Consider the following 26,459-nt stretch of genomic DNA (forward strand, 5'->3'; position numbering starts at 1 on the left):
CCGTCACTGTTGCCATTACTCTAACCGTTATCGTGATCGTTACCATTACTGTTACCATCATCGTTATTGTTCTATTATTGTTACCGTCACCATTACTGTCACTGTTACCATGACCGTGATGGTTACCATCATTGTTACCGTTACTGTTACCTTTACTGTTATCGTAATTGTTACTGTCACCCTTACCATCACCGTTATCGTTACTGTTATCATTACTGTTATCGTAGCCATTAGTGTCACTATTACTGTCACCGTTATCGTCACCGTCACGATAACTATTACGATCACCATTACCATCACTGTTAGCGTGACCTTCAATGTAATCCTCACTGTTACCATCATCATGACCATTATCGTCACTCTTTCCGTTACAGTTACCGTCATTGTCACCGTCATCGTTACTGTTACCATTACCGTTACTATTACTGTTACTACCACCGTTATCATGACTGTTGCTATTACCGTCACCGTTATTGTTACCGTCACTACTACCATTACCGTCATCGTCATCATCACTATTACCATCACCATTATCATCACTGTTACAGTTACCGTTACGATCACTGTTACCGTCACCGTTACTGTTAATGTTACCATTACAGTCATAGTTACCATTACGGTTATCATCCACGATATCGTTACCGTTACCATTCCCATCACCATCACCCTTCCTATTACTGTTACAGTCATCGTCACCATCACCATCATCGTTACCCTTACCGTAACCATTATCGTCACTATTACCGTCACCTTTATCGTTGTAGTCATTATTACCACCACCATCACTGCCACCGTTATTTTTATGGTCACTGTTACAGTTACCGTTATCGTAACCATTACCGTGATCGTTACCTTTACTCTCATCATTATTATGATAGTTACCAACATAGTGACCGTTACCATCACCATTACCGTGATTGTCACCGTTACCATCATAGTCACCGTTACCGTTACAGTCACCGTTATTATTTTTGTTATTGTTACCGTCACCGTTACCGTTACTCTTATTGTTACCATTACAGTTATCGTGATCATTGCCATAACTGTTACCATCACCGTCACCGTGATTGTTACCATGACTATTTCTATTACCATTACTGTTACTATTACCGTCACTGTTATCGTAATCGTTACTATTACCATCATCGTTATCGTTACTATCACCGTAACTAATACCGTCACTGTTACGTCATCGTCACCATCCCCGTTACTGTCACCGTTACTGTCACCATTACCGTTGCTGCTACTCTCATCATTACTATGACTGTTATTGATACAATGACCGTTACCATCAGTATTACCATTATCGTGACCATTATTACCACCGTTACCGTTGCAGTCATCGTCATCATCACCGTTATCGTCATCGTGACCGTTACAGTTACCATTACCGTCACCGTTACCATCGCAGTAACCGTCAATATTACCGTTACCGTTATTATAACTGTTACCATTACCATTACCGTTACCATCACCTATACGGTTATCGTCTTCGTTACCATTACCATCATCGTTACCGTTATCGTAATCACACGTTATCATCACCATTACTGTTACCCTAACCGTCCCTGTTACCATTATCGTCACCGTTACCGTTACAATCACCGTTATCATTAAACACACCGTTATCATTATCGTTATCGTTACCGTTACCATTATTGTTACCGTCTTCAATATTGTTATCATCACTATTACCGTTACCCTTACTACTATAGTCACCGTTATCGTGATAGTTATCGTTATGGTTATCATTACCCTTACTATTACTGTCACGATTACTATTACCGTTACTGTTGTTGTAACTGTTACGATTACCATTATCATTACTGTCACTATTATGGTTACTATTACTGTCAATTTTACGATTACCGTTACCGTTACTGTTGTCATTATCATTACCATCACCATAACCATTATCATCACCTTTACCATCATCGTTACTATGACTGTTACCATCATCTTGACCTTTACCATTACTAGTACCATAACCGTCACCATTCCCATCATTGTTTGTGTTACCGTTGTTGTCACCATCATCGTCCCCGACATCATCACCGTTACCGTCACCGTTACCGTCACTGTCATTGTCACTGTCATCTTCACCATTACCATTATCGTCACTGTTACTATCACCGTAATTGTTACCGTTACCGTTACTACTATCGTCACCGTTATCGTCACTATTACCGTTACAATGACTGTCACCATTACCATTACCGTTATTGTTTTTATCACCGTTACCATTACCATCACCATAACTGTTATCGTCACTGCTACTGTCACCCTTACCGTCACTATTACCATCATTGTTACTGTCATCGTCACTGTTACAATTACCATTACTGTCTCCATCATCGTTACGATTATTGTTACCGTAACTATAACCCTTAAAGTGATCGTAACCATCACTATAACCCTTAAAGTGACCGTAACCGTGACAGTTACGATTATCATCACTGCTACCTTCACAGTTACCATTGCCATTATTGGCATTGTTACCATGACCATCATTGTTACCGTCACCGTTACTATCACTTTTTCCGTTTTCGTTACTTTTACCATAACCGTTACCGTTACCGTTATTGTAACCATTACTTTCACTGTTACTGTCACCATTACTGTTATCATCACCATTATCGTCACCATTACCGTTACTATTACCATCATCGTTATGGTTACAGTTATCGTTTCAGTTACCGTTACCATCACTGTTATTATCACTCTTACTGTTACCGTTATCGTAATTGTAACCGTTATTGTAACTATTACTTTCACCGTTACCGTTATCGTCACCATTACTGTTATTGTTACCGTCATCGTTATGATTATCGTTACCATTACCGTTATCATAACCATTACCGTCAATGTTACTATCACCATTACTTTCACCATTTCCATCACCGTTACCGTTATCATCACCATTACTGTTACCTTTACTGTTACCATTATCATCACCATTACTGTTACCTTTACTGTTACCGTCATCGTTACGGTTACCGTTACTGTCACCATTACCGTCAACGTTACCATGATTGTCACCGTCACCATTACCGTCATCGTTACCATTATCGTAACCGTTACTTTTACCGTTTCCATCATAGTTAACGTCACTTTCCCGTTGTCGTCACCATTACTGTTACTGTTACCATCACCGTTATCGTCACCTTTACCATCACCATTACTGATAATGTTACCGACATTGTTACCATTATCGTAACCATTACCATTATTATAACCTTTACCGTTACCGTCATCGTTACCGTTACCATTACTATCATCGTTATCGTTATTGTTACTTTACCGTCACCGTTAGCATTACCGTTGCCGTTACTATTACTGTTATCGTAACCCTTACTATCACCGTTACCATCACCGTCACCTTTATCATTACCATTTCCGTCATCATTACCATCATCGTTACATGATTACTACCCAAAAAGTGTCATTTTGTGCCTTTAATTCATTATGTTTTAAGCACTTTTGTGTAGTAGTTCTCCATCTTTATTCCAATTGGCATGTTAAGGACCTAGTAATGACTTCTAATCATATTTGTGGCTAGTTTTAGTGTTTTGACAGCTTTTTGGATCATTAAGACAAGCCAAGTAAAGGAGGGAAGCAAAGAGGAAAAACAAACAGAATGAAGAAAACAGAGGACAGTAGCTGCAGTCTTCCTTCGCACTTTTGGAGCACTTCCCGAAGTCCATTTTCTACATGCTATATACCATTTCAAAGCTCAGGAAGTCAAGAATCCAACGCTTCAAACCGTGTATGATTTGGAGCTGAAATGAGGAAGATATGGCCTTCGGAAGACAACTGCTCCAGGCTTATGCGAAATTCGCACAACACCTTGAAATTCGCACAACACCTTCAGCTTGTGTGAAGCTTGTGCGAAATTTGCACAACACCTTCCAAATTCGCACAGCCCATGCGTGGTGCGAATTTTCCTCTGTTCCGCCGACTCCACTTTAGATCTTTTCTTTTAGATATTTTTGTATAAATTTCCATTCTTCTCCTTGTAATCCACCAATCATAAGATTTCTTAGCTAGGAAGGTTGGAAAAACTTCTCTATATATATTCCCGTGCATCCATTGTAAAATATACAGAGACGGATGGAGATATAAATATATAAATATATAGACTATACAGAGCCTTACTCTGTTTTTCTCTCTTCTCCTGTTCTTCCCCATTTCTATTTTCTTAGTAGCCAAACAGCCTCTGAGGGCTTTTCCTCAGAGGATGATTGGCTAAAACTTTTAGTTTCTCAAAGTATGGATGTTATGTGATGACTTGGATGCAATCCCATGGAAATTTCTCGCACCTGGAAGGTAAGGTAGTCATTTTTCATTAAAAGTTCCTTAATGCAAAGTTTGGTTTTTATTTCCTTTGGACAACTTCAAACGGCCAATACTTGATAAGCTTTTGGATTTCTATCCATTAGTTATCTCCTACGAGCTATTGGAAGGTGAGGTTTTCAATTCCAAGTTTTGCATTAATCCGTTAGAACCAATTTCAATGGCCATTGAAAGGTGAGTTTATCACTTGGAATGACTTTAAGTTGCCAATATTTGGTAAGCTTTTGGCTTTAGACCATTAGTTATCTCTTACGAGCCATTCAAAGGAAGTCTAAGGTGAATAACCATTGATGAAATTCACTACCATCTGTTTTGCCATTTTAAAGGATTAAAACTTGATTTGCTAAATCCATACCGGTTCGGGAAGCAAGCATCACCATAGTTGCAACCCCAATGCGAGGAGCCTATCCTGAGATTTCCAATTTGCATAAGAGCCAGAGCATAGCTATCCTATCTTTGAGAAACTTGTTTTTACACCCTTTCATTTTAGTCTTTAATGTTAGCTTAGATTAGTTTAAATCTTTCTAAAACATTTACATCTTCTTTCAAAGCTAACATCCATAAGAAAATCACCTATTTTCCTAATTTGAATATCACTTGTGTTTGCGAAAACCATTCCCAGTGAACGATCCTAGAACCACTATGCTATAGTAGCTTGGCTACTTTAGTAATAGTATTTAAGGTATAAATTTTGTTGATACGCCTTTAAAGCTAAGCTACCATGAGTCGCATCATTACAATTATCATTACTATTATCGTCACCATTACTGCAACTGTTACCATTACCGTTATTGTTTTGTTACCTTTACCGTTATTATTACCGTCACCATTACTGCAACTGTTACCATTACCGTTATTGTTTTGTTACCTTTACCGTTATTATTACTGTCACCATTTCCGTTACCGTTACCATTGTCCTTACCATTACCGTCACCATAACCATTATCATCACCGTTATTGTGACCGTTACTATGATCTGACCGTTACCATCACCATTACCGTAACGGTCACCATTACCGTCACTGTTACCATAATTGTTATAGTAACCGTAATGGTCACCGTTACCATCACCATTACCATTACTGTTACTGTCATCGTCACCATTACCGTCACCTTTACTGTTACTGTCACCGTTAATATCACTATTATTGTCACTGTTGCAATTATCGTTATCGTTATTCTCACCATTACGCTTACCGTTACCATTATTGTTACCGTTACCGATACCATCACTGTCATCGTCACCGTCACCATCACAATCACCATCACCCTTACCTTTACCATTATGGTCATCGTCACCGTTATTGTTTCCATTACTGTTACTGTCGCCCTAATCATTACCGTAACCACTATCGTTACCGTCACCGTTATCGTCACTATTACCATCACTGTTATCGTCATCGTTACCGTTATTGTTATTGTTACTTTTACCATCGCCATTATTGTTACTGTTACTGTTTCCATTATTGTTACTATCATCGATACCATTACCGTTTTCATTTTTGTTACTGTTACCATCACAGTAACCGTAACCGTAACCGTCACGGGTACTGTGACCATTAACGTCAGCGTGACTGTGATCGTTACTGCCATCATCATCGTCACCGTTACCATAATCATTAGTGTCATCGTCACCATTATTGTTACCATCACCATAACCATTACCGATACGGTCACCGTCACTTTTACAATCACCGTCACCGTTATCGTCATTATCACCTTTACCATCACCGTTACCTTAACTATTACTATCAATGTCACCGTTACCGTTATTGTCACCGTTATCATTAACACACCGTTATCGTTATCGTTACCGTCACCATTACTATTACCATCTTCGATACTGTTATCATCACCGTTACCGTCACTGTCACCATAATTGTTACCAAAACCTTTATTGTCATCGTCACCATTATGATTATCGTTATCGTAACCATAACGTTAAAGTGACCGTTACCATGACGGTTACCATTATCGTCACCATTACTGTAACTGTTATCGTTATCGTCACCGTCACCTGACTGTCACTGTTATTATTACCATTACTGTCACAGTCACCATTACTGTTACCGCCACCATAACCGTTATCGTGATCGTAATCATAACCATTACCTTCACAGTCACCATAACCGTTACTGTCATCATCACCTTTTTCGTTACCGTTAACGTTATTGTCACTGTTACCGTTACCGTTATCGTTTCCATTACAGTTACTATTACTGTCACCATTACAGTCACTGTTACCATTACCGTTACTCTAACTGTTACCGTTACTGTTACCACCACCGTTTCAGTCACCGTGACCGTGACTGTTACTGTTATCATCACCGTTACTGTTACTATTACCATTACCGTTGCCGTCACCGTTACAATTACCGTCACTATACTGTCACCGTTACTGTTGCCGTCGTCGTCACCGTTATCGTTACCGTCACCATCACCATTATCATCACCGTCACTATGACAGTTATTGTGATCGTGATCGTTACCATCACATTATCGTCACCGTCCCTATTACCGTTACCGTCACCGTCACTATCACCATTACCATCACTGATATCGTTATTGTTACCGCTACTCTCATCATTACTATGATTGTTACCAATACAATGACCGTTACAGTCATCGTCATCGTCACTGTCACCGTCACCGTTATTGATACCGTTACCATTACCGTGACCATCATCGTAATCGCTAATACTGTCACCGTTACTATCACCGTCACCGTTACAGTCACTGTTACCGTCACCATTACAGTCACTATTACAGTTACCGTCACTGTTGCCATCACCATTACCATTACTATTACTATCACCGTTACCATTACCGTTATCGTCGTTGTCACTGTTACCGTTACTATCACTGTGACCATCATCGTTACAATTACCGTCACCATCACCATTACCATTATCGTCACCATCACAGTCACCATTATCGTCAACGTTACCGTTACCGTCACCGTTACTGTTACTATCACCGTTGCTGTCACCGTCACCAATATCATCACCGTCACTGTGATCGTGATCGTTACTGTCACCATTCTATTACCGTTACCGTCACCGTTACTATCACCGTCACCATCACCGTCACTGATACAGTTATCGTTACCACTACTCTCATCATTACTATGACTGTTACCAGTACAATGACCATTACAGCCACCATCATCGTCACCATCAATGTTATGGATACCGTTACCGTTACCATCACTGTCACCGTCGCTGTTACCGTCACCTTTACCGTCGTAGTAACCGTCACTATTACTGTTACCGTTATCATCACCGTTACCATTACTGTCACCGTTATCGTTACTGTAATCACACATTATCGTCACCTTTACCGTTACCGTGACCGTCCTTGTTACTATTACTGTCACCATTATCGTCACCGTTATTGTCATCGTTACCGTCACCATCACCATCACCGTCACCATCATCGTTATCGTCACCGTCACCGTTACCATTACCATTACCGTCAACTTTACCGTCGTAGTAACCGTCACTATTACCGTTATCGTTATCATCATCGTTACCATTATCGTTACCATTACCATCACCGTTACGGTTATCATCACCATTACCATTACTATCATCGTTACCATTACTGTCACCGTTACCTTTACCGTAATCACACATTATCATCACCATTACCGTTATTGTGACCTTTCCTATTACCGTTACCATCACCGTTACCGTCATCGTTACTATCACTGTTATTGTCATCTTTACCGTCACCATTATCGTCACCGTTACCGTTACTGTTAGCGTTATCATTACCCACACCGTTACCGTTACCATTACCATCACCATCACCCTTACTGTCATTGTTACCTTGATTGTGACTGTTATCATAACCGTCACCGTCACCATGACTGTCATAGTTGTCGCCACCTTCACTATCACCATCACCGTTACCATTACAGTTTCAATCACCGTGACTATCACCATTACCGTGACTATTACCGTTACCATTACTGTTACTATTACCAACACCATTACCATGACTATTACTGTTACCATTACTGTTACTATTACCATCACCATTACCATGACTATTACTGTTACCATTACTGTTACTATTACAGTCACCGTTACCATAATCATTACTGTTACCATCATCGTTATGTTTACTGTCATCGTAACTAATACCGTCATCGTTATCGTCACCATCAATGTGACCGTTGATGTGACTGTGACCGTTACTGTCATATTACCATCACCGTCACCGTTACTGTCACCGTCCCTGTCACCGTCACCGTCACCGTCATCATCATTGATACCATTACCGTAACCTTTACTCTCATCATTACTATGACTGTTATTGATACAGTGACCATTACCATCACCGTCACCATCACCGTTACCATCACTGATTCCATTACCGTTACCGTTACTCTAATCATTACTATGATAGTTACTGTTACAGTGACCGTTACCATCACTATTATCGTGACCATCACCGTTACCGTCACTGTTACCATTACAGTCATCGTCATCGTCATCGTCACCGTCACAGTCACGATCACCATTATTGTTACTGTTACCATTACCATCACCGTAATCACCATTATTGTCACTATCACCGTTACCGTCATTGTTACTGTTATCGTTACTATTATCGTTATCGACACCATCGTTGTTACCATCATCATCACCGTCACCGTTATCATCACTGTGACTATCACCGTCACCGTTACCATTATCATCACTGTTACTTTTATCACCACCGTTATTGTTACCGTCACCGTTACAATTACTGTCACCGTTACCATCACCGTTACCTTTAACGTACCGTTACCTTCACCGTTAACGTGACTATTTTGTCACCATCACCGTAACTGTTACCATAACCGTTACTATCACCATCACCGTTACAATTACCATAATTGTCACCGTCATCGTCACGATTATTGTTACCGTATTCATAACCATTAAAGTGACCATTACTGTGACAGTTTCCATTATCGTCACTGTTGCTGTAACGTTTACCGTTACCCTCATCGTAACCGTTACCATCACCCTCACCGTAACCGTTACCCTCACCGTCACCTTTATTTGTACCATTACTGTCACAGCCACCATTACCGCTACCGTCATCATAACTGTTACCGTAACCGCAACCGTAATCGTTACCATCACCATTACTATCACCGTCACCTTTACCGTCACCATTACCATCACCGTTATCGTTACTATTACCGTCATCGTTACCGTAACCGTTACTGTTACCGTTATTGTTACCGTCACTTTTTTAGTTACCTTTATCGTTATAGTTGTTTTTACTGTCACCATTATAGTTACCGTTATCATCACCTTTACTATGATCGTTATCGTGATCGTGACCGCTACCATCACCATTACCGTAACCATCACTATTACCATTACCGTCACAGTTACCGTGACCGTTTTCGTCACCGTTATCGTTACTATTACCGTTAGCATTACAGTTACTGTTACCGTGATCGTTACCGTCTTCGTTATCATCACCATTACCGTCACCGATACCATCATAGTCACTGTTATAGTCAACATTACCGTCATCGTTATTGTCACAGTCACCATTATCGTTACCGTTACCTTCACTGTCACCCTTACCACTATCATCATTGTTATCATTACTATCACCATTATCATCAATGTTATCATCAACATCATCGTTATCGTTACCATTATCGTTATCGGTATCGTTACCATTATTGTAATCATGACCATTATCATCACCATTACTGTTACTGTTACCATTTTCGTCGCCATTACCATTACTGTTAAAGTTACCATCACTGTTACCATGAAAGTTACCGTCATCGTTATTGTTACCGTTACTGTTACCGTCACCGTTACCATTACCGTTACCGTCACCGTCACCATTACTGTTATTATCACTGTTACCGTTACTATTACCGTCAACGTCATCGTTACCGTTATCTTAACCATTACTGTTACTATCAGCGATACCGTTATCTTCACCGTTTTTATGACCGTTATCGTCATCGACATCGTAACTGTTACCATCACCATTACCGTTACCGTCATCGTCACCGTTACCGTTACTCTCATCATTACTATGATTGTTATCGATACAATGATCGTTACCGTCACTGTTACCGTCACTGTTACCGTTACAGTCATCGTCACCGTCACCATCACTGTTATTGATACGGTTATCGTTACCATTACCATCACCGTAATCGCCATTACTGTCACTGTTACCGTCACCATCATCGACACCGTTATCGTCACTGTGACCGTTACTGTTACCATTACCATCATCATTACCGTCGTAGTAACCGTCACTATTACCATTACCATTATCATCACCGTTACCATTACCAATACTGTTACCATCACTGTTACGGTTACCGTCACTATTACCATTACCATCACCGTTCCGTTATAGTAATCACACGTTATCATCACCATTATCGTTACCGTGACCATTCCTGTTACAATTACTATTACCATGACTGTTAGCGTCACTGTTACCGTCACCACCACAATCACCATCACAGTCACCATTACCGTTAACATCACCGTTATCGTCACTATTACTGTCAACGTCACCATTACCGTTATCATCACCATTACCGTTACTGTCACCGTTACCGTCGCCGTTACCATGACCATCACAATTATCATTAATCACACCATTATCATTATGCTTACTGTTACCATTACTATTACCATTTTGATGCCGTTATCATCACTGTTATCGTGACCGTTACCGTTACCGTCACCATAATTGTTACCATAATCTTTACTGTCACCATCACTATTACCATTACCGTCATCGTTACCATTACTCTCATCATTACTATGATTGTTATCGATATAGTGACTATTACCGTCATAGTCAACGTTACTGTTATTGTTATCGTCACCGTTACCATTACTCTAACTGTTACCGTTATTGTGATCGTTACCGTAACTGTTACCATCACCATTACCGTTACCATCGCCGTTACCGTCATGTTACCTTGACCGTGACCATGACCATCACCGTCATCAGTACTGTAACAGTCACCGTTACCGTCACTTATACTGTTACCGTCACCGTTACCGTTACCATCGCCGTTACCGTCACCATCGCCGTTACCGTCATGTTACCTTGACTGTGACCATGACCGTCACCGTCACCAGTACCGTAACAGTCACCGTTACCGTCACTTTTACTGTTACCATTACTGTTACAGTCACCGTAACCGTCACCATCACCATTACCATTACCGTTGTCATGATCGTAACCTTAATTGTAATCGTTACCGTAACCGTTACTGTAACCGTTATCGTCACCATCACTCGTACCGTCACTGTTACCATTACCATCTCCGTTACTATCACTGTAACAATTACCTTTACCATTAATATTACCATGACCGTTACCATTACTGATTCTACCACCGTCATCGTAGCTGTTACCATCTTCGTTACCGTTACCGTCACCATTACTGTTATCGTTACCATCCATGATATCGTTACCGTTACTGTTACTGTTAGCGTCCCCATCACTGTCACCCTTACCGTTACTGTTACTTTTTTCTTGACTTTATTGAGAGTCGATCGAGAATATCCCGTTGTGGGTTGCAGGGGAGGGAATTGGCCTAACCTAAAGCATTTAGTGAACTCGACTAGCCGAGAAAACATCGTCTTCGTGAAAATACCCATTCCTTTGTTGAATGAGCTGATTCAACGCCATGCCATGTAATTTAACTCCGAAAGAATGTATCTCGAGCCAGGATCCACTCCTTTCTATTTCTAAAATAGAAACCAACCAAAGCACTGACCTCTGTCGAGCCAAATTAAGTCAAATGACACTTTGATTCCGAAGGAGAAGCTATGACAAAGAGGATTTCTAATCACCGTCACCATCATCGTCACCGTTACCGTCACTATATTCGTTATCTTCACTGTTACCGTTACCTTTATCTTTGTAGTCACTATTACCACCACCGTCACTGTTACCCTTACCATCATCGTAACCGTTACCATCACCTTTATCGTTGCAGTCACTATTACCACCATCGTCACCACCATCATTATTATTACTGTTACAGTCACCATTACCGTTACCGTCACCATAACCGTTATCGTCATTGTCACCTTTATCGTCACCATTTCCATCATCGTCACCATCTCCATTACCGTTACAATTACTATTACTGTTCTCGTTACCTTTACCGTTACCGTCATCGTCACCTTTATCGTCACCATCTCCGTTACCGTTACGATTACTATTACTGTTCTCGTCACCTTTACTGTGACCGTTACCGTTAGCATTACTGTTACCGTCACTTTTATAGTAACTTTTACAATTATCGATATTGTTACTATCATCGTTTTTGTTACCATCACCATAACCGTTACTGTGACCGTTACCATGATCGTGACCGTTACCATCACCATCACCGTTATTGTCACCATTACCGTTATTGTTACCGCCACTGTTACTGTAACTGTTATCGTCATCGTCACCATTACCATCACTGTTACCGTTATAGTCACTGTTACTGTTACTATCACCGTTATCGTCACCGTTATTGTTACCATTACCTTCACCATCACTCTTATCTTTACTATTATGGTCACTATCACCGTTAATGTTACAGTTACCCTAACCATTACTGTAACCGTTACCGTTACCATCACCGTTATCATCACTTTCAATGTATCATCACCGTTACCGTTACTTTACCATCACCATTATCGTTATCGTTACTGTTTCCGTTATTGTTACCGTCACTGATACCATTACTGTCACCATTAATGTTACCGTTACCATTACCCTCACTTTTGAGTAATTAACTCTTATAAACACTTTTGAGTAGTAGTTATCACCTTTTAACCCAATTAACATATTAAGGACCCTTGCAATCAATTCTAATCAAATTGTGTTAAGTTTTGGTGTTGTAATAGCTTTTTGATCACCAAAGCAATCAGAGATTGAGGAGAGTTCTTTGGAATCCATGGCAAAGCAATGGAAAGCTCAGAAACATGTAGAGTCGAAGCTTTGAAGTCCTTTACCGTAAGCAAATCCGGAATGCAAGGAGTAAAAGATGTCCGGACAGGGCGTCCGGACAGGATGGCGGCGGAACGTGGGTTGTAGCAAGGCTTGCTCACTTTAAGTCAATGATCCGGACAACATATCCGGATAGGATATGCTATCGTTCGGGTGTGATGTTCACGAGTGCTGTGTGCTTCTCCCTGAGGGAGTCCGGATAGGGGAGTGCCACATGTCCTCTTGGGGAATCCGGATGGAGTTGATCCGGATAGCCTTGAGCGCTCCGTGTCATCAGGGGGAGGGGTCCCTACACCTTGCACACGCAGACGGTCCCCCTTGCCACATAGCTCATTCCACCCAGGGAGGAATTCTGTCCGCCAACATCCCACCTTCTCCGGATCCTCTAATCCGGATATCTCACATCCGGATGGGAGAGGAGGACATTTCAACTTCTCCGGTCAGACATATCCGGATCCTCTTATAGCACTTACCCGGAGAGTTTTTCTCTCAGTATACAGTGCCCCGAAGTTCTCCTGAAGCTTCTTGATATTTCCGACCGACATCTTCAGATATTTTGCTTTAAATATTTGTTGTCTAAATCCCCAAAGTCTCCTTGTAACCCACCTATCATAGGATTCCTTAGTCTTTAAGTAAGAACAAAGGGGTGAATAACCTCTTATATATAGTTGTAATTTTCTTTACAATCATATAGATCTTGAGAGCTTATTCTTAGAGACAACCTTTTTGTATAAGGAAGAAATATATTTTACAGAGCACTTGCTCTGTTTTTCCTTCATATTTTTGTTTTCTCTTTAGTTTTCTTTCTAGCCAATCAAACTCTGAGGATTTTTCCTCAGAGGATGAGCGGCTAGGCTCTTTGTCTCTTGGAGTAAAGAAAGTCGGGTAAGTTTCCTCATGCATAAATTGGAAGTTTTGTTGTTTTAGTTTTTAATGAAGAAAAAGTATGACCCGTTAATGGTTTTTATCTTTTCAGTTAACTTAGAACGCCTTTAACTCACCTGGGCCAACACTTGATAAGGCAAGTGATCTCCGTTCATTGAGATGCACTAGGTTATCTTTTGAGAGCCTTTGGGAGGTGGTTTGAAGGTAGGATTTTCTAGAATAGCCAACACTTGGTAAGCTTTTGGACTCTAAGGAGACATCCATTAGTTATCTCTTGCAAGCTTGAGAAAGGAAGTCCAAAGTTAAAGATCACCTTGAATGGCAAATGCTAGGTAAGAGGCACGAGCCATTGCAAGGTGCATCAGTGAGAGGGATTTAGTGTTTGAACCCATTACGGGGAAGCATCTGTACCACACCGGTTAGAGAATTAACTATATGTTAATTCTCTAATGCGAGGAAAAGAAACAAGTGACTGGAACTCTCCTTTTTGTATAAGGAACCTGAACCTAGTGATCTAAACTCCAAGAAACATTTTTCTTTGTAAGTAAAATCAGTTACTATTTTTGGTTAGTTTAAAACCAAACCTTTTTCATTTAAACATCTTTATGTTTTCTTTTAAAGCTAGCCTTGAAATGAAAAGACACCAATTCAACTTTGAATTAATATCAATTGTAGAGTGAAAACCCATCCCAGTGAACGACCCTAGAGCCACTATGCTATGCTAGCTAAGGCTATCCTAGTACATGGTGTAATAGGTTATAAATTTTGTTGATTACTCCCTGAGGACCACAATCAAGGGACACCAGCTGGACACGAATCAAATGGCACCACTATCAGGGACCATTGAGAGGACATGAATCAGCTGAGACACCAATTGGGAACGAACCATTACCGTTATTGTTACCGTTACTTTTACCATCACCATTATCGTTATCGTTACTATTTCCGTTATTGTTACCGTCACTGATACCATTACTGTCACCATTAATGTTACCATGACTGTTACCCTCACCATCACTGTCACCATCATAGTCACCAATACCGTTACCGCCATCGTTACCCTTACCATCCCCGTTACCATTATCGTCACCGTTATCGTTACCATTATCGTCACCGTTATAATTCCATTATTGTCACCGTTATCCTTACCGTTACCATTACTTTCATAATTAGTATGACTGTTATCAATTAAGTTACTATCACCATCACTGTGACTGTTACCATTACTGTCAATGTTGCTCTAATCATCACCATTACCATTACAGTTATCATTTCCATTATCGTTATCGTGTACGTTATCGTCACCATTATCATTACGCTGACCGTCCCCATTACCATTACAGTCATAGTTATCATCACCGTTACTAATACCATTACCATGACCATTCTCGTCACCGTTACCGTCATTGTTACTGTAAACTTTACCATGACCGTGACCGTGACCGTTATCGTCACCAGTACCGTAACCATCACCGTTACCGTCACTATTATTGTTACCATTACTGTTACCATAATAATTACCATTATCGTTAATATTACCGTGACCGTTACCATTACCGTTATCGTTACCGTTACAGTGATCGTCACCATTACCACTATCGTTACTGCTTCTACCACTGTCACCCTAATCGTTACCGTCACTATTACCATCACCGCTACAGTCACCATCATCGTTACTGTTACTGTCACCGTCACCATTACAATTACCATTACTCTCACCGTCATTGTTACCATCACCATAACCGTTAACGTCACTATTACTATCACGGTTACCGTTATTGTCACCGTCACCGTCACTGTTACTATTATCGTTATGATAACCATCACCGTTATTGTTACTGTCATCGTCACCATTATTGCTACTGTTACTGTTACCATCACCATAACCGTTACCGTGACCATTATCGAGAGTGTTATCGTTACCCTCACTATAAACGTTATCGTTACCATTACTGTCATCGTTACCGTTAGCGTCACCATTACTTTTACCATCACAGTGACCATCACCATGATTGACACTATTATCGTCACCGTTACCATCATCATTAACGTCACTGTGACCGTCACCATCACCGTTATCGTCACTATCACCGTCACCGTTATTGTCACCATTACCATCATTGTTACCGTCATCGTTACCATAACCATCACCATTACCGTTATCATAATCGTTATTGTCACCCTTACCGTCACCGTTACCATCATCATCACTGTTATCATCACCATTACCATTACCGTTACCATCACCATCAACGTTACTTTTATCGTTATCATTACCGTTATCGTAGTTATTAGTGTCACTGTTATCGTCACCATTACCATCACCGTTATCGTCACCGTCACCATCATCGTAACTGTTACCGTCATCATTACCATCACCGTTACCGTGACCTTCTACGTAATCGTCACCGTTACCATCACCGTCACCATACCATCATCATGACCATTATCGTCCGCTTTTCCGTTAAAGTTACCGTCATCATCACCGTCATCGTTATTGTTACTGTTATCATCATCGTCACCGTCACCATCACCGTAACTGTTACCGTCATCGTTACCGTCACCGTTGCCGTTATCGTCACAATTACAATTACCATTACTGTTACCATCACCGTTACTGTCACCGTTACCATCACCGTTACCGTTACCGTCATCGTTATTGTTACCGTCACCGTTACCGTCATCGTTACCGTTACCGTCACCGTTATCGTCACCGTTACTATCACTGTTATCGTCACCGTTACCGTCACCGTTACCGTTATTGTTATCGTCACTGTGATTGTCACCATTATCGTTACTGTTAAAGTTTCTGTCACCGTTACTGCTATCGTTACTATCACCGTTAATGTTACTGTTACCTTTACTGTTACCATTACAATTACTGTTACCGTCATTGTCACTCTCACCATCATAGTCACTAACTCCGTCATTGCCACCGTGACCGTTACTATCACTATTATCGTCACTATTACCGTCAACGTCACCGTTACCCTTACCATCACTGCTATCGATACCATCACCGTTATCATTATCGTTACCGTTACCATTATCGTTACCGTTACCGTCATCGTCACCAGTACCATTATTGTCACCGTTACAGTCACCATTACCATTAGCGTGTCTGTAACTATCACCATTACCATTATTGTTTCTATTATTGTTATCGTCACCATCACCATTACTCTAACTGTTACCATAATCTTTACCATCATCATGATCGTTACTGTAACCGTTACGATTACCGTCACCATTACCGTCATAATTATCACCACCCTCACCGTTACCGTCACCATCACCGTTACCATCACCGTTTCATTCACCGTGACCGTGACTGTTACTGTTATCATCACCGTTATTGTTACCATTATCATCACAATTACCGTTACAGTTACTGTCATAGTTACCATCACTGTTATCGCTACTGTCACTGTGACCGTCACCGTTACTGTTATCGTTATCGTCACCATCACTGTTACTGTTACTGTCATCATCACAGTCACCATTACCGATACCGTCAACTTTACTGTTATTGTCATCATTATCATTAGTATCACCGTTACTGTCACTCTGACCAATACCGTCACCATTATCATCACCATCACTGTGATCGTGATTGTTACCCTCACATTACCATCACCGTCCCTATTATCATTACCATCACCGTCATCGTCACCATTACCGTCACTGATACCGTTATCATTATCACTACTCTCATCATTACTATCATTGTTACCAATACAATAAGCATTACAGTCATCGTCGTCGTCACCATCACCATCATCGTTATTGATACCATTACCGTTACAGTGACCATCATCATAATCGCCATTACTGTCACCGTTACAGTCACCGCCACCGTTATAGTCACCATTACCGTCATCATTACAATCACCATTACAATTACCGTCATCGTTTCCATCACCGTTACCGTTACCATTACTGTCACTATGACCGTCACCGTCACCGTTACTGTCACCATCACTATTACCATTACCGTCACCATCACAATCACCATTATCGTCACTATTATCGTCAATATCACTGTTACCATCATTGTTGCCATTACCGTCGCTGTTATCATTACCGTCATCATAATCGTGATCGTTATCATCACCATTACCATTACCGTGAGCGTGATCGTTACCATTTCCATCACCATTACCGTTACCATTAAAGTTGCCATCACCATTACCATCACCATTATCGTTACCGTTATCATTACCGTCATCGTCAAACTCACCATCATAGTCACCAATACCGTTACCATTACCATCACCATCTCTTTAATTGCCATTACTGTCACGTTCACCGTTACCATCACCATTACCATCACTGTTACCGTCACCGTCGTCGTTACCGTCACCGCCACCATTATCATCACCATGACCGTTATCATTACCATTGCCATTACCGTGACCGTTACCGTCGCAGTAACTGTCACTGTTACCATTACCGTTATCGTCACCTATATCGTTACAGTCATCGTTACCATTACCGTCACCGTTACTGTTACCGTAATCGTGAACATTATCATCGCTGTTACCGTTACCGTGACTATCACCGTTACCATCACCGTTACTGTCACTGTTACCATAACCATTACCGTCACCATTACCATCACCATTACCGTTACCAATACCGTCACCGTTACTGTCACTGTTATCGTTATCGTCACCGTTACTGTCACTGTTACCGTTACCGTCACCGTTACCGTGATCGTTACCGTTACCGTCATAGAGACCATCACCGTTATCGTCACTATCATACTCATCATTACTGTTTTCGTTACTATCATGGTTACCGTTACTATCACCATTACCGTCACTATTACTGTCAACATCATCATTACCGTTATTGTCACCATTACCGTTACCGTCACCATTACTGTTACCATCACCGTTACCGTTACCGTCACTGTTATCGTTACTATCACCATTATCATTACCAACACCGTTATCGTTATTGTTACCGTTACCATTACTGTTACTGTATTCGATACTGTTGTCACTGTTACCATGACCGTTACCGTCACCGTAACTATTACCTTAACCGTTACTATCACCGTCAATTACCCTTATTGTCATCGTCATCGTTATGATTATCATTACCGTAACCATAACCGTTAAAATGACCGTTACTGTGAGCGTTACCATCACCGTAACCGTAACCGTTACCGTCACTGTTACTGTCACTGTTACAGTTACCTTTACAGTTAGCGTAATTTTTACCATCACCGTTACAGTTACAGTTATTGTAACCATTATAGTTACCATTACCGTCACTGTCACCATTACCATCACAGTTACTGTGACCATTATTGTGACCATGACCGTTACCATCACCATTACCATTCCTGTCACCTTTACCGTGACCGTGACCGTTTTCGTCCCCGTTACCATTGCCATTACTGTTACTATTTCCGTTACCGTCGTAGTAACCGTAACTGTTGCCGTTACCGTTATCATCACCATTACCATTATTGTTACCGTTACCATCACCATTATCGTTACTGTAATCGTGAACGTTATCATCACCATTACAGTTACTGTGATCGTCCCCATTACCGTTATCGTCATCGTTACCATCACCGTTATCATTAGCGTTACCATTACCATTACTGTCACTGTTACCGTTACTATCATCGTTATCGTCATCGTTACCATTACTATCACCGTTACCATCCCTTTTATAGTTACTATCATCGTTACCGTTACTATCACCGTCACCGTTACCATCACCGTCACCGTTATCATTACCAACACTGTTATTGTTATCATTACAGTTACCATTACTACTAGCGTCTGTTACCGTCTTCGATACTGTTATTGTCACCATTACCGTGACCATTACCGTAACTATTACCATAACTGTTATTATCACCGTGACTGTTACAATTACCATTATTGTCACCATGACCATTACGATTATCGTTACCGTAACCATAACTGTTAAAGTGACTGTTACTGTGAAAGTTATAATTATCGTCACTGTTACCATTATTGTCACAGTCACCATTACAGTTATTGTCACCATAATTGTTACCGTAACCATTACCATAATCGTTACTGTCACCATCACCATCACCGTTTCCATCATCGATACAATTTCTATTTTCGTTACTATTACCATCATCGTTACTGTCTCTTTTACAGTTTCCATTACTATTAGCGTCACTGTTACTGTTACCTATACGTTATCATTATTTTTACCATCATTGTTGTTACCATTACTATTACCATTATCGTCACTGTTATCGTCAATATCACTATTACCGTCACTGTTGCCATTACCGTCACTATGATCATTGCCGTCATCGTAATCATGATCGTTATCATCACCATTACAGTGACCGTTACCATTTCCATCACCATTACCGTTACCATTAAAATTACCATCACCATTACCGTCACCATTATCATTACTGTTATCATTATCGTCACCGTCAAACTCACCATCATAGTAACCAATACCATTACCATCATCGTTACCGTTATTATTACCGTTACCATCACCGTTATCGTTATTGTTACCGTTACCATTACCGTTACTGTCCGCGATACTGTTATCTTCACCATTAACATTACCGTCACCGTAACTATTACCATAATTGTTACCATCATCGTTATCATTACCGTCACCGTTATAATCACAGTTACTATTACTGCCTCTGTTACCGTCACCGTTACCATCACCGTTATCGTTATAGTTATTGTTTCAATTATTATTATCATCACCATTACCGTTATCGTGATTGTTACCATCACCATTACCTTGACCGTGATTGTTACTGTAACCGTCATCGTTACCATCACCGTGACCATGACCATCACAGTTATCACCACACTCACCTTCACCGTTACCATCACTGTTTCAATCATCGTGTTCGTCACCATTACCATGACTATTACTATTACCATTACTATTACTATTACCATCACCATTACAATAATCATTATTGTTACCATCATCGTTATCATTATTGTCACCGTAACCAATATCGTCACCATGAATGTGACCATTATTATGATTGTGATTGTTACCATCACCGTCACTGTTACCATTACTCTCATCATTCTATGACAGTTACAGATACAGTGACCGTTACTGTCATCATTACCGTGACCGTTACTATTACTATTACCATTACCATTACAGTCATCATAACCGTCACCGTCACCGTTATTGTTACCATTTTGTTACCGTGACCATCATTGTAATTGCCATTACTGTCACTGTCACCGTTCCCGTTACCGTCACTGTCGTCGTTACCATCACCGTCACCATTATCATCACTGTGACTGTTACCATTACTGTCAATGTTGCTCTAATCATCACCATTACCATTACAGTTATCGTTTCCATTATCGTTATCGTGTACGTTATCGTCACCATTATCGTTACGCTGACCGTCCCCATTACCATTACAGTCATAGTTATCATCACCGTTACTAATACCATTACCATGACCACTCTCGTCACCGTTACCGTCATTGTTACTGTAAACTTTACCATGACCGTGACCGTGACCGTTATCGTCACCAGTACCGTAACCATCACCGTTACCGTCACTATTATTGTTACCATTACTGTTACCGTTACCATTACTGTCACCATAATAATTACCATTATCGTTAATATTACCGTGACCGTTACCATTACCGTTATCGTTACCGTTACAGTGATCGTCACCATTACCACTATCGTTACTGCTTCTACCACTGTCACCCTAATCGTTACCGTCACTATTACCATCACCGCTACAGTCACCATCATCGTTACTGTTACTGTCACCGTCACCATTACAATTACCATTACTCTCACCGTCATTGTTACCATCACCATAACCGTTAACGTCACTATTACTATCACGGTTACCGTTATTGTCACCGTCACCGTCACTGTTACTATCACCGTTACCGTGACCTTCTACGTAATCGTCACCGTTACCATCACCGTCACCATACCATCATCATGACCATTATCGTCCGCTTTTCCGTTAAAGTTACCGTCATCATCACCGTCATCGTTATTGTTACTGTTATCATCATTGTTACCATTACTGTCACCATTATCGTCACTGTTGCTGTTACTGTCACCATTACTGTTACTGTCACTGCTGCCATTACCTTCACTGTTACTGTTACTGTCATTGTTATCGTCTTTGTTACTGTTACCGTTACCGTTACTGTTACCATTACCATCACCGTTACCGTTACCATCACCGTTAACATTATCGTTACCGTTACCATCCCCATCACCATCACCCTTACTGATACCGTTATAGTCACCATCACCATCATTGTCACCGTTACTGTTACCGTCACCGTAACCGTTATCGTCACTATTACCGTCACCTTTATCATTGTAGTCACTATTACCGTCACCATTTCCGTCATCGTTACCGTTATAATTACCGTTACTGTTATTGTTACTGTCACCATTTCCGTTACCGTTACCATTACCATCATCGTAACCATTACCATCACCATTACTGTAACCATAACCGTTATCGTCATTGTTACCGTAACTGTTATAATAATCGTAATCGTCACCATTAGCATTACTGTTACTGTCACAGTCACCATTACCAGCACCGTTACCGTTATCATCACTGTTACTGTTACTATCACCATTATCGTCACAGTTACGGTTACCATCAGCGTCACCATCACCCTTACCTTTATTGTTATGGTCACCATCATCGTTATTGTTACCGTTAAAGTTACAGTCACCCTAACCATTATCATAACCGTTATCATTATCGTTACCGTCACCATTATCATCACTTTCAACGTTACCGTTATTGTTTCCGTTATTGTTACCATCATTGATAGCATTACCGTTACTGTTACCATCACAGTAACTATAATTGTCACTGTTACCGTCACCATAACCATTACCGTTACCATCATCATAATCGTTATCGTCACTGTTACCGTCACCGTCACTGTTACCGTCATTGTCACCTTTACCCTCACTGTTTCCGTTATCGTTTTCATCACCGTTACTGTCATCGTTGTTGTTACCATTACCGTTACTATTACCGTCACAATTACCATTACCATTACCGTTATTGTTACTACGACTATCACTGTTACTATTTCCGTCACACTTATCTCACCTGTTACCATAATCATTATCGTAACCGTTACTATCACCATTACCATTACCGTCATATTTACCGTCACAGTTATCATCACCGTTACCATAATCGTGACTATGACCATTACCACCACTATCACCGTGACCGTTATCGTTACCCTTATTGTTACTGTCACCGTCACCGAAACCATTACCATCACCATTATCGTCATCATTACCGTCACCGTCACCGTTACCTTGAGCATGAGCATGACCGTTATTGTCACCGTCACCATTACAATCACCGTTTTCGTCACTGTTACCATCACTAATATCGTCCCAATTACCCTGACCGTTACCGTTACTGTCACTGTCACCGTTATTGTTACCGTCACCGTTACCGTTACCATTACTATTACTATTATTGTCACCATTACCGTGACCGTTACCATTACCGTTACAGTCACCGTCACTATCATCGTAACTGTTACCATCACCATTACCATCACTATTAGCTTCACCGTTACCGTTACCATTTCTATCACCATTACCGTCACCGTTACTGTCACCATTACTGTCACCATTTCTCTCACCATTATCTTCATTACCGTCACTGTTTCTGTTATCGTTACCATGACCATTACCATTACTATTACCATCATTGTTACCATGACCGTTACCATTATGGTTACTAATACTGTTACCGTTACCGTTATCGTTACCATTACCATTACTGTTACTGTCACGGTTACCGTTACCATTACTGTTACTGTCACTATTATGGTTACCATTACTATTACTGTTACTGTTACTGTCACTGTTACGGTTACCATTACCATTACCGTTACTGTCACTGTTATGGTTACCATTACTGTCACTGTTGCGGTTACCGTTACCATTACTGTTACTATCACCGTTATTATTACCATTACTGTTACCATTATCATTACCGTCACCGTAACCATTATAGTCACCTTTACCATCACCGTTATTGTGACAGTTGCCATGACCGTGACCTTTACCTTAACCAGTACCATAACAGTCACTATTACTATTACCGTTATCATCACCGTCACCATTACCATCGCTGTCACTGTCACCATTACCATTATCATAACCGTTATCATCACCGTCACTTTTAGCGTCACTGTTACTGTCACTGTAATTGTTACCATTACAGTTACTATTACCGTCACCGTTATCGTGACAGTTATCATTACGGTTACAATGACCGTTACAGTGACCGTCACTGTCACCATAACTGATATCATCACTATTACCGTTACAGTGACTATCACCATTACTATTTCCATCACCGTTATTGTTACCGTCACCGCTACCGTCACCCTTACCGTCACTGTTACCATCACCGTTACTATCACCGTGATTGTTACAATTACTATTATTGACTCCGTCACCATTACAATTACCGTTATCGTAACTATAACCGTTAAAGTGACCTTTACCGTGACAGTTACGATTATCATCACAGTTATCATTACCATTATTGTTACCATCACCGTTACCGTCACCATTACCATCTCCGTTATCGTCACCATTATCGATACTGTATCTATCACCGTCACAGTCACCATTATCGATATATTACTGTCATTATTACCGTCACTGTTACCATTACCGTGACCGTGACCGTTACCGTCATCATGATAATATCGTCACCCTTACCATTATCGTCATTGTTACTGTTACTGTCATCATTATCATCAATGTTATAGTCAACATCACTATTACCATCATTGTTGCCATTACCGTCACTATTATTGTTACTGTTATCGTAATCGTGATCGTTATCGTCAGTATTACCATTACCGTTACCGTTACCGTTTCCATCACCATTACTGTTAAAGTTATCGTCAGCGTTACCGTCATCGTTACCGTTACCTCTACCATCACCGTTACCGTCACCGTTACCATCACCGTCACTGTCAGCATCATGGTGACCAATACCATTACCGTCACTATTACCGTCAACGTCACCGTTACCGTTACTATCATTGTTATCAATACCATCACCGTTACCGTTACTGTCACTATTATCAATACCATCACCGTTATTATTATCGTTACCGTTGCCACTACTGTTACCATCTACGACACCGTTATCTTCACAATTTTCGTGATCGTTACCGTCATCACCACCGTAATTGTTATCATAACCGTTTCCATTACCGTCACCGTTACAGTCACTGTTACCATTATCGTCTCTTTTACCATCATCGTTATTGTTATCGTTATTGTTTCTGTTATTATAACAGTCACCGTTACTCTAACTGTTACCATTACCATTATCGTGATCATTACCGTAACCGTAACCATTACCATCATCCTTACCTTAACCGTGACCATTATCGTAACCGTCATAGTTACCGTCACCGTCAACTTTACCATCACCGTCATTGTTACTATTACCATCATTGTTACCGTTACTATCACCATAACTAATATCGTCACCGTCACCATTACCGTTATAGTCACCATTACCGTCACTGATACCGTTACAGTCATTATCATCATTACTATGACTATTACCGATATAGTGAGCGTTACCATCACTATTACCATTACAATCATCCTCACCGTCACCGTTATTGATACCGTTATCATCACCGTGACCATCACTATAATCGCCATTACTGTCACTGTGACCGTTACCCTCACCATTGTTGTTACCATCACCGACATCGACACTGTTATCGTCACCGTGATTCTTATTGTTACCATTACCATCATCGTTATCGTCATAGTAACCGTCACCATTACCGTTACCATTATCATCATCGTTACCATTACCGTTACTGTCACTGTTATGGTTACCATCATCATTACCATTACCATCACCGTTACCCTTACTGTAATCACACGTTATCATCATCATCACCATCACCATCACCGTTACCATTACTATCATTGTTACCATCACCACCATAGTCACCATTACCATTACCGTTACTATCACCGATAAGTCATTATTACTATCAACATCACCATTACCATTACAGTCACCGTTACCGTTACCGTTACCATTATTATCATCGTTATCATTACCCACATTGTTATCGTTATCGTTACCGTTACCATTACTATTATCGTCTTCGAAACTGTTATCA

The 26,459-nt window shown here is 40.6% G+C and overlaps 2 protein-coding genes across 2 annotated transcripts; both read right to left on the reverse strand.

Moving 5' to 3' along the window:
- Positions 1 to 7,980: 7,980 nt before the first annotated feature.
- On the reverse strand, positions 7,981 to 10,934 carry LOC132253118 (uncharacterized). Its single transcript, XM_059734512.1, has 7 exons — positions 10,759 to 10,934; positions 10,446 to 10,645; positions 10,261 to 10,354; positions 9,612 to 10,132; positions 9,164 to 9,509; positions 8,771 to 9,108; positions 7,981 to 8,243 (listed from the first exon to the last, which is right to left on the reverse strand). The coding sequence occupies exons 1-7, from the start codon at positions 10,932 to 10,934 to the stop codon at positions 7,981 to 7,983; spliced, it is 1,938 nt and encodes a 645-aa protein (XP_059590495.1).
- Positions 10,935 to 24,925: 13,991 nt separating this feature from the next.
- Positions 24,926 to 26,109, reverse strand: LOC132253119 (uncharacterized). The gene is made up of 3 exons (XM_059734513.1): positions 25,684 to 26,109; positions 25,360 to 25,618; positions 24,926 to 25,233 (listed from the first exon to the last, which is right to left on the reverse strand). The coding sequence occupies exons 1-3, from the start codon at positions 26,107 to 26,109 to the stop codon at positions 24,926 to 24,928; spliced, it is 993 nt and encodes a 330-aa protein (XP_059590496.1).
- Positions 26,110 to 26,459: the final 350 nt, after the last annotated feature.

The sequence above is a fragment of the Vitis vinifera genome, chromosome 18, assembly GCF_030704535.1.
Source record: "Vitis vinifera cultivar Pinot Noir 40024 chromosome 18, ASM3070453v1".
Classification (NCBI taxonomy): domain Eukaryota; kingdom Viridiplantae; phylum Streptophyta; class Magnoliopsida; order Vitales; family Vitaceae; genus Vitis; species Vitis vinifera.

What these genes read in the sequence shown, in the direction of transcription:
- LOC132253118 (XM_059734512.1), bottom strand. Translation starts at nt 10,934, where the DNA reads ATGGTGATGATAACGGTAATGGTGACGTTGACAGTAATAGTGACGATA. An exon ending in CAGTGACGGTAACAGTGACG is followed by an intron (nt 10,355 to 10,445) that starts GTAACGATCATT and finishes TGATGGTAACAG; the next exon opens with TTACGATGTCGATGACGATA. An exon ending in AAACAACTATAACGATAAAG is followed by an intron (nt 9,510 to 9,611) that starts GTAACTAAAAAA and finishes GTGACGGTAAAG; the next exon opens with GTGACGGTGATAGTAATGGT.
- LOC132253119 (XM_059734513.1), bottom strand. Translation starts at nt 26,109, where the DNA reads ATGGTGACGGTTACTATGACGATAACGATGATGGTAATGGTAACAATA. An exon ending in CGATAATGGTCACGGTTAAG is followed by an intron (nt 25,619 to 25,683) that starts GTAAGGATGATG and finishes GGTAACAGTTAG; the next exon opens with AGTAACGGTGACTGTTATAA. An exon ending in CAGTAACGGTAACGGTGATG is followed by an intron (nt 25,234 to 25,359) that starts GTATTGATAACA and finishes GTGATGGTAGAG; the next exon opens with GTAACGGTAACGATGACGGT.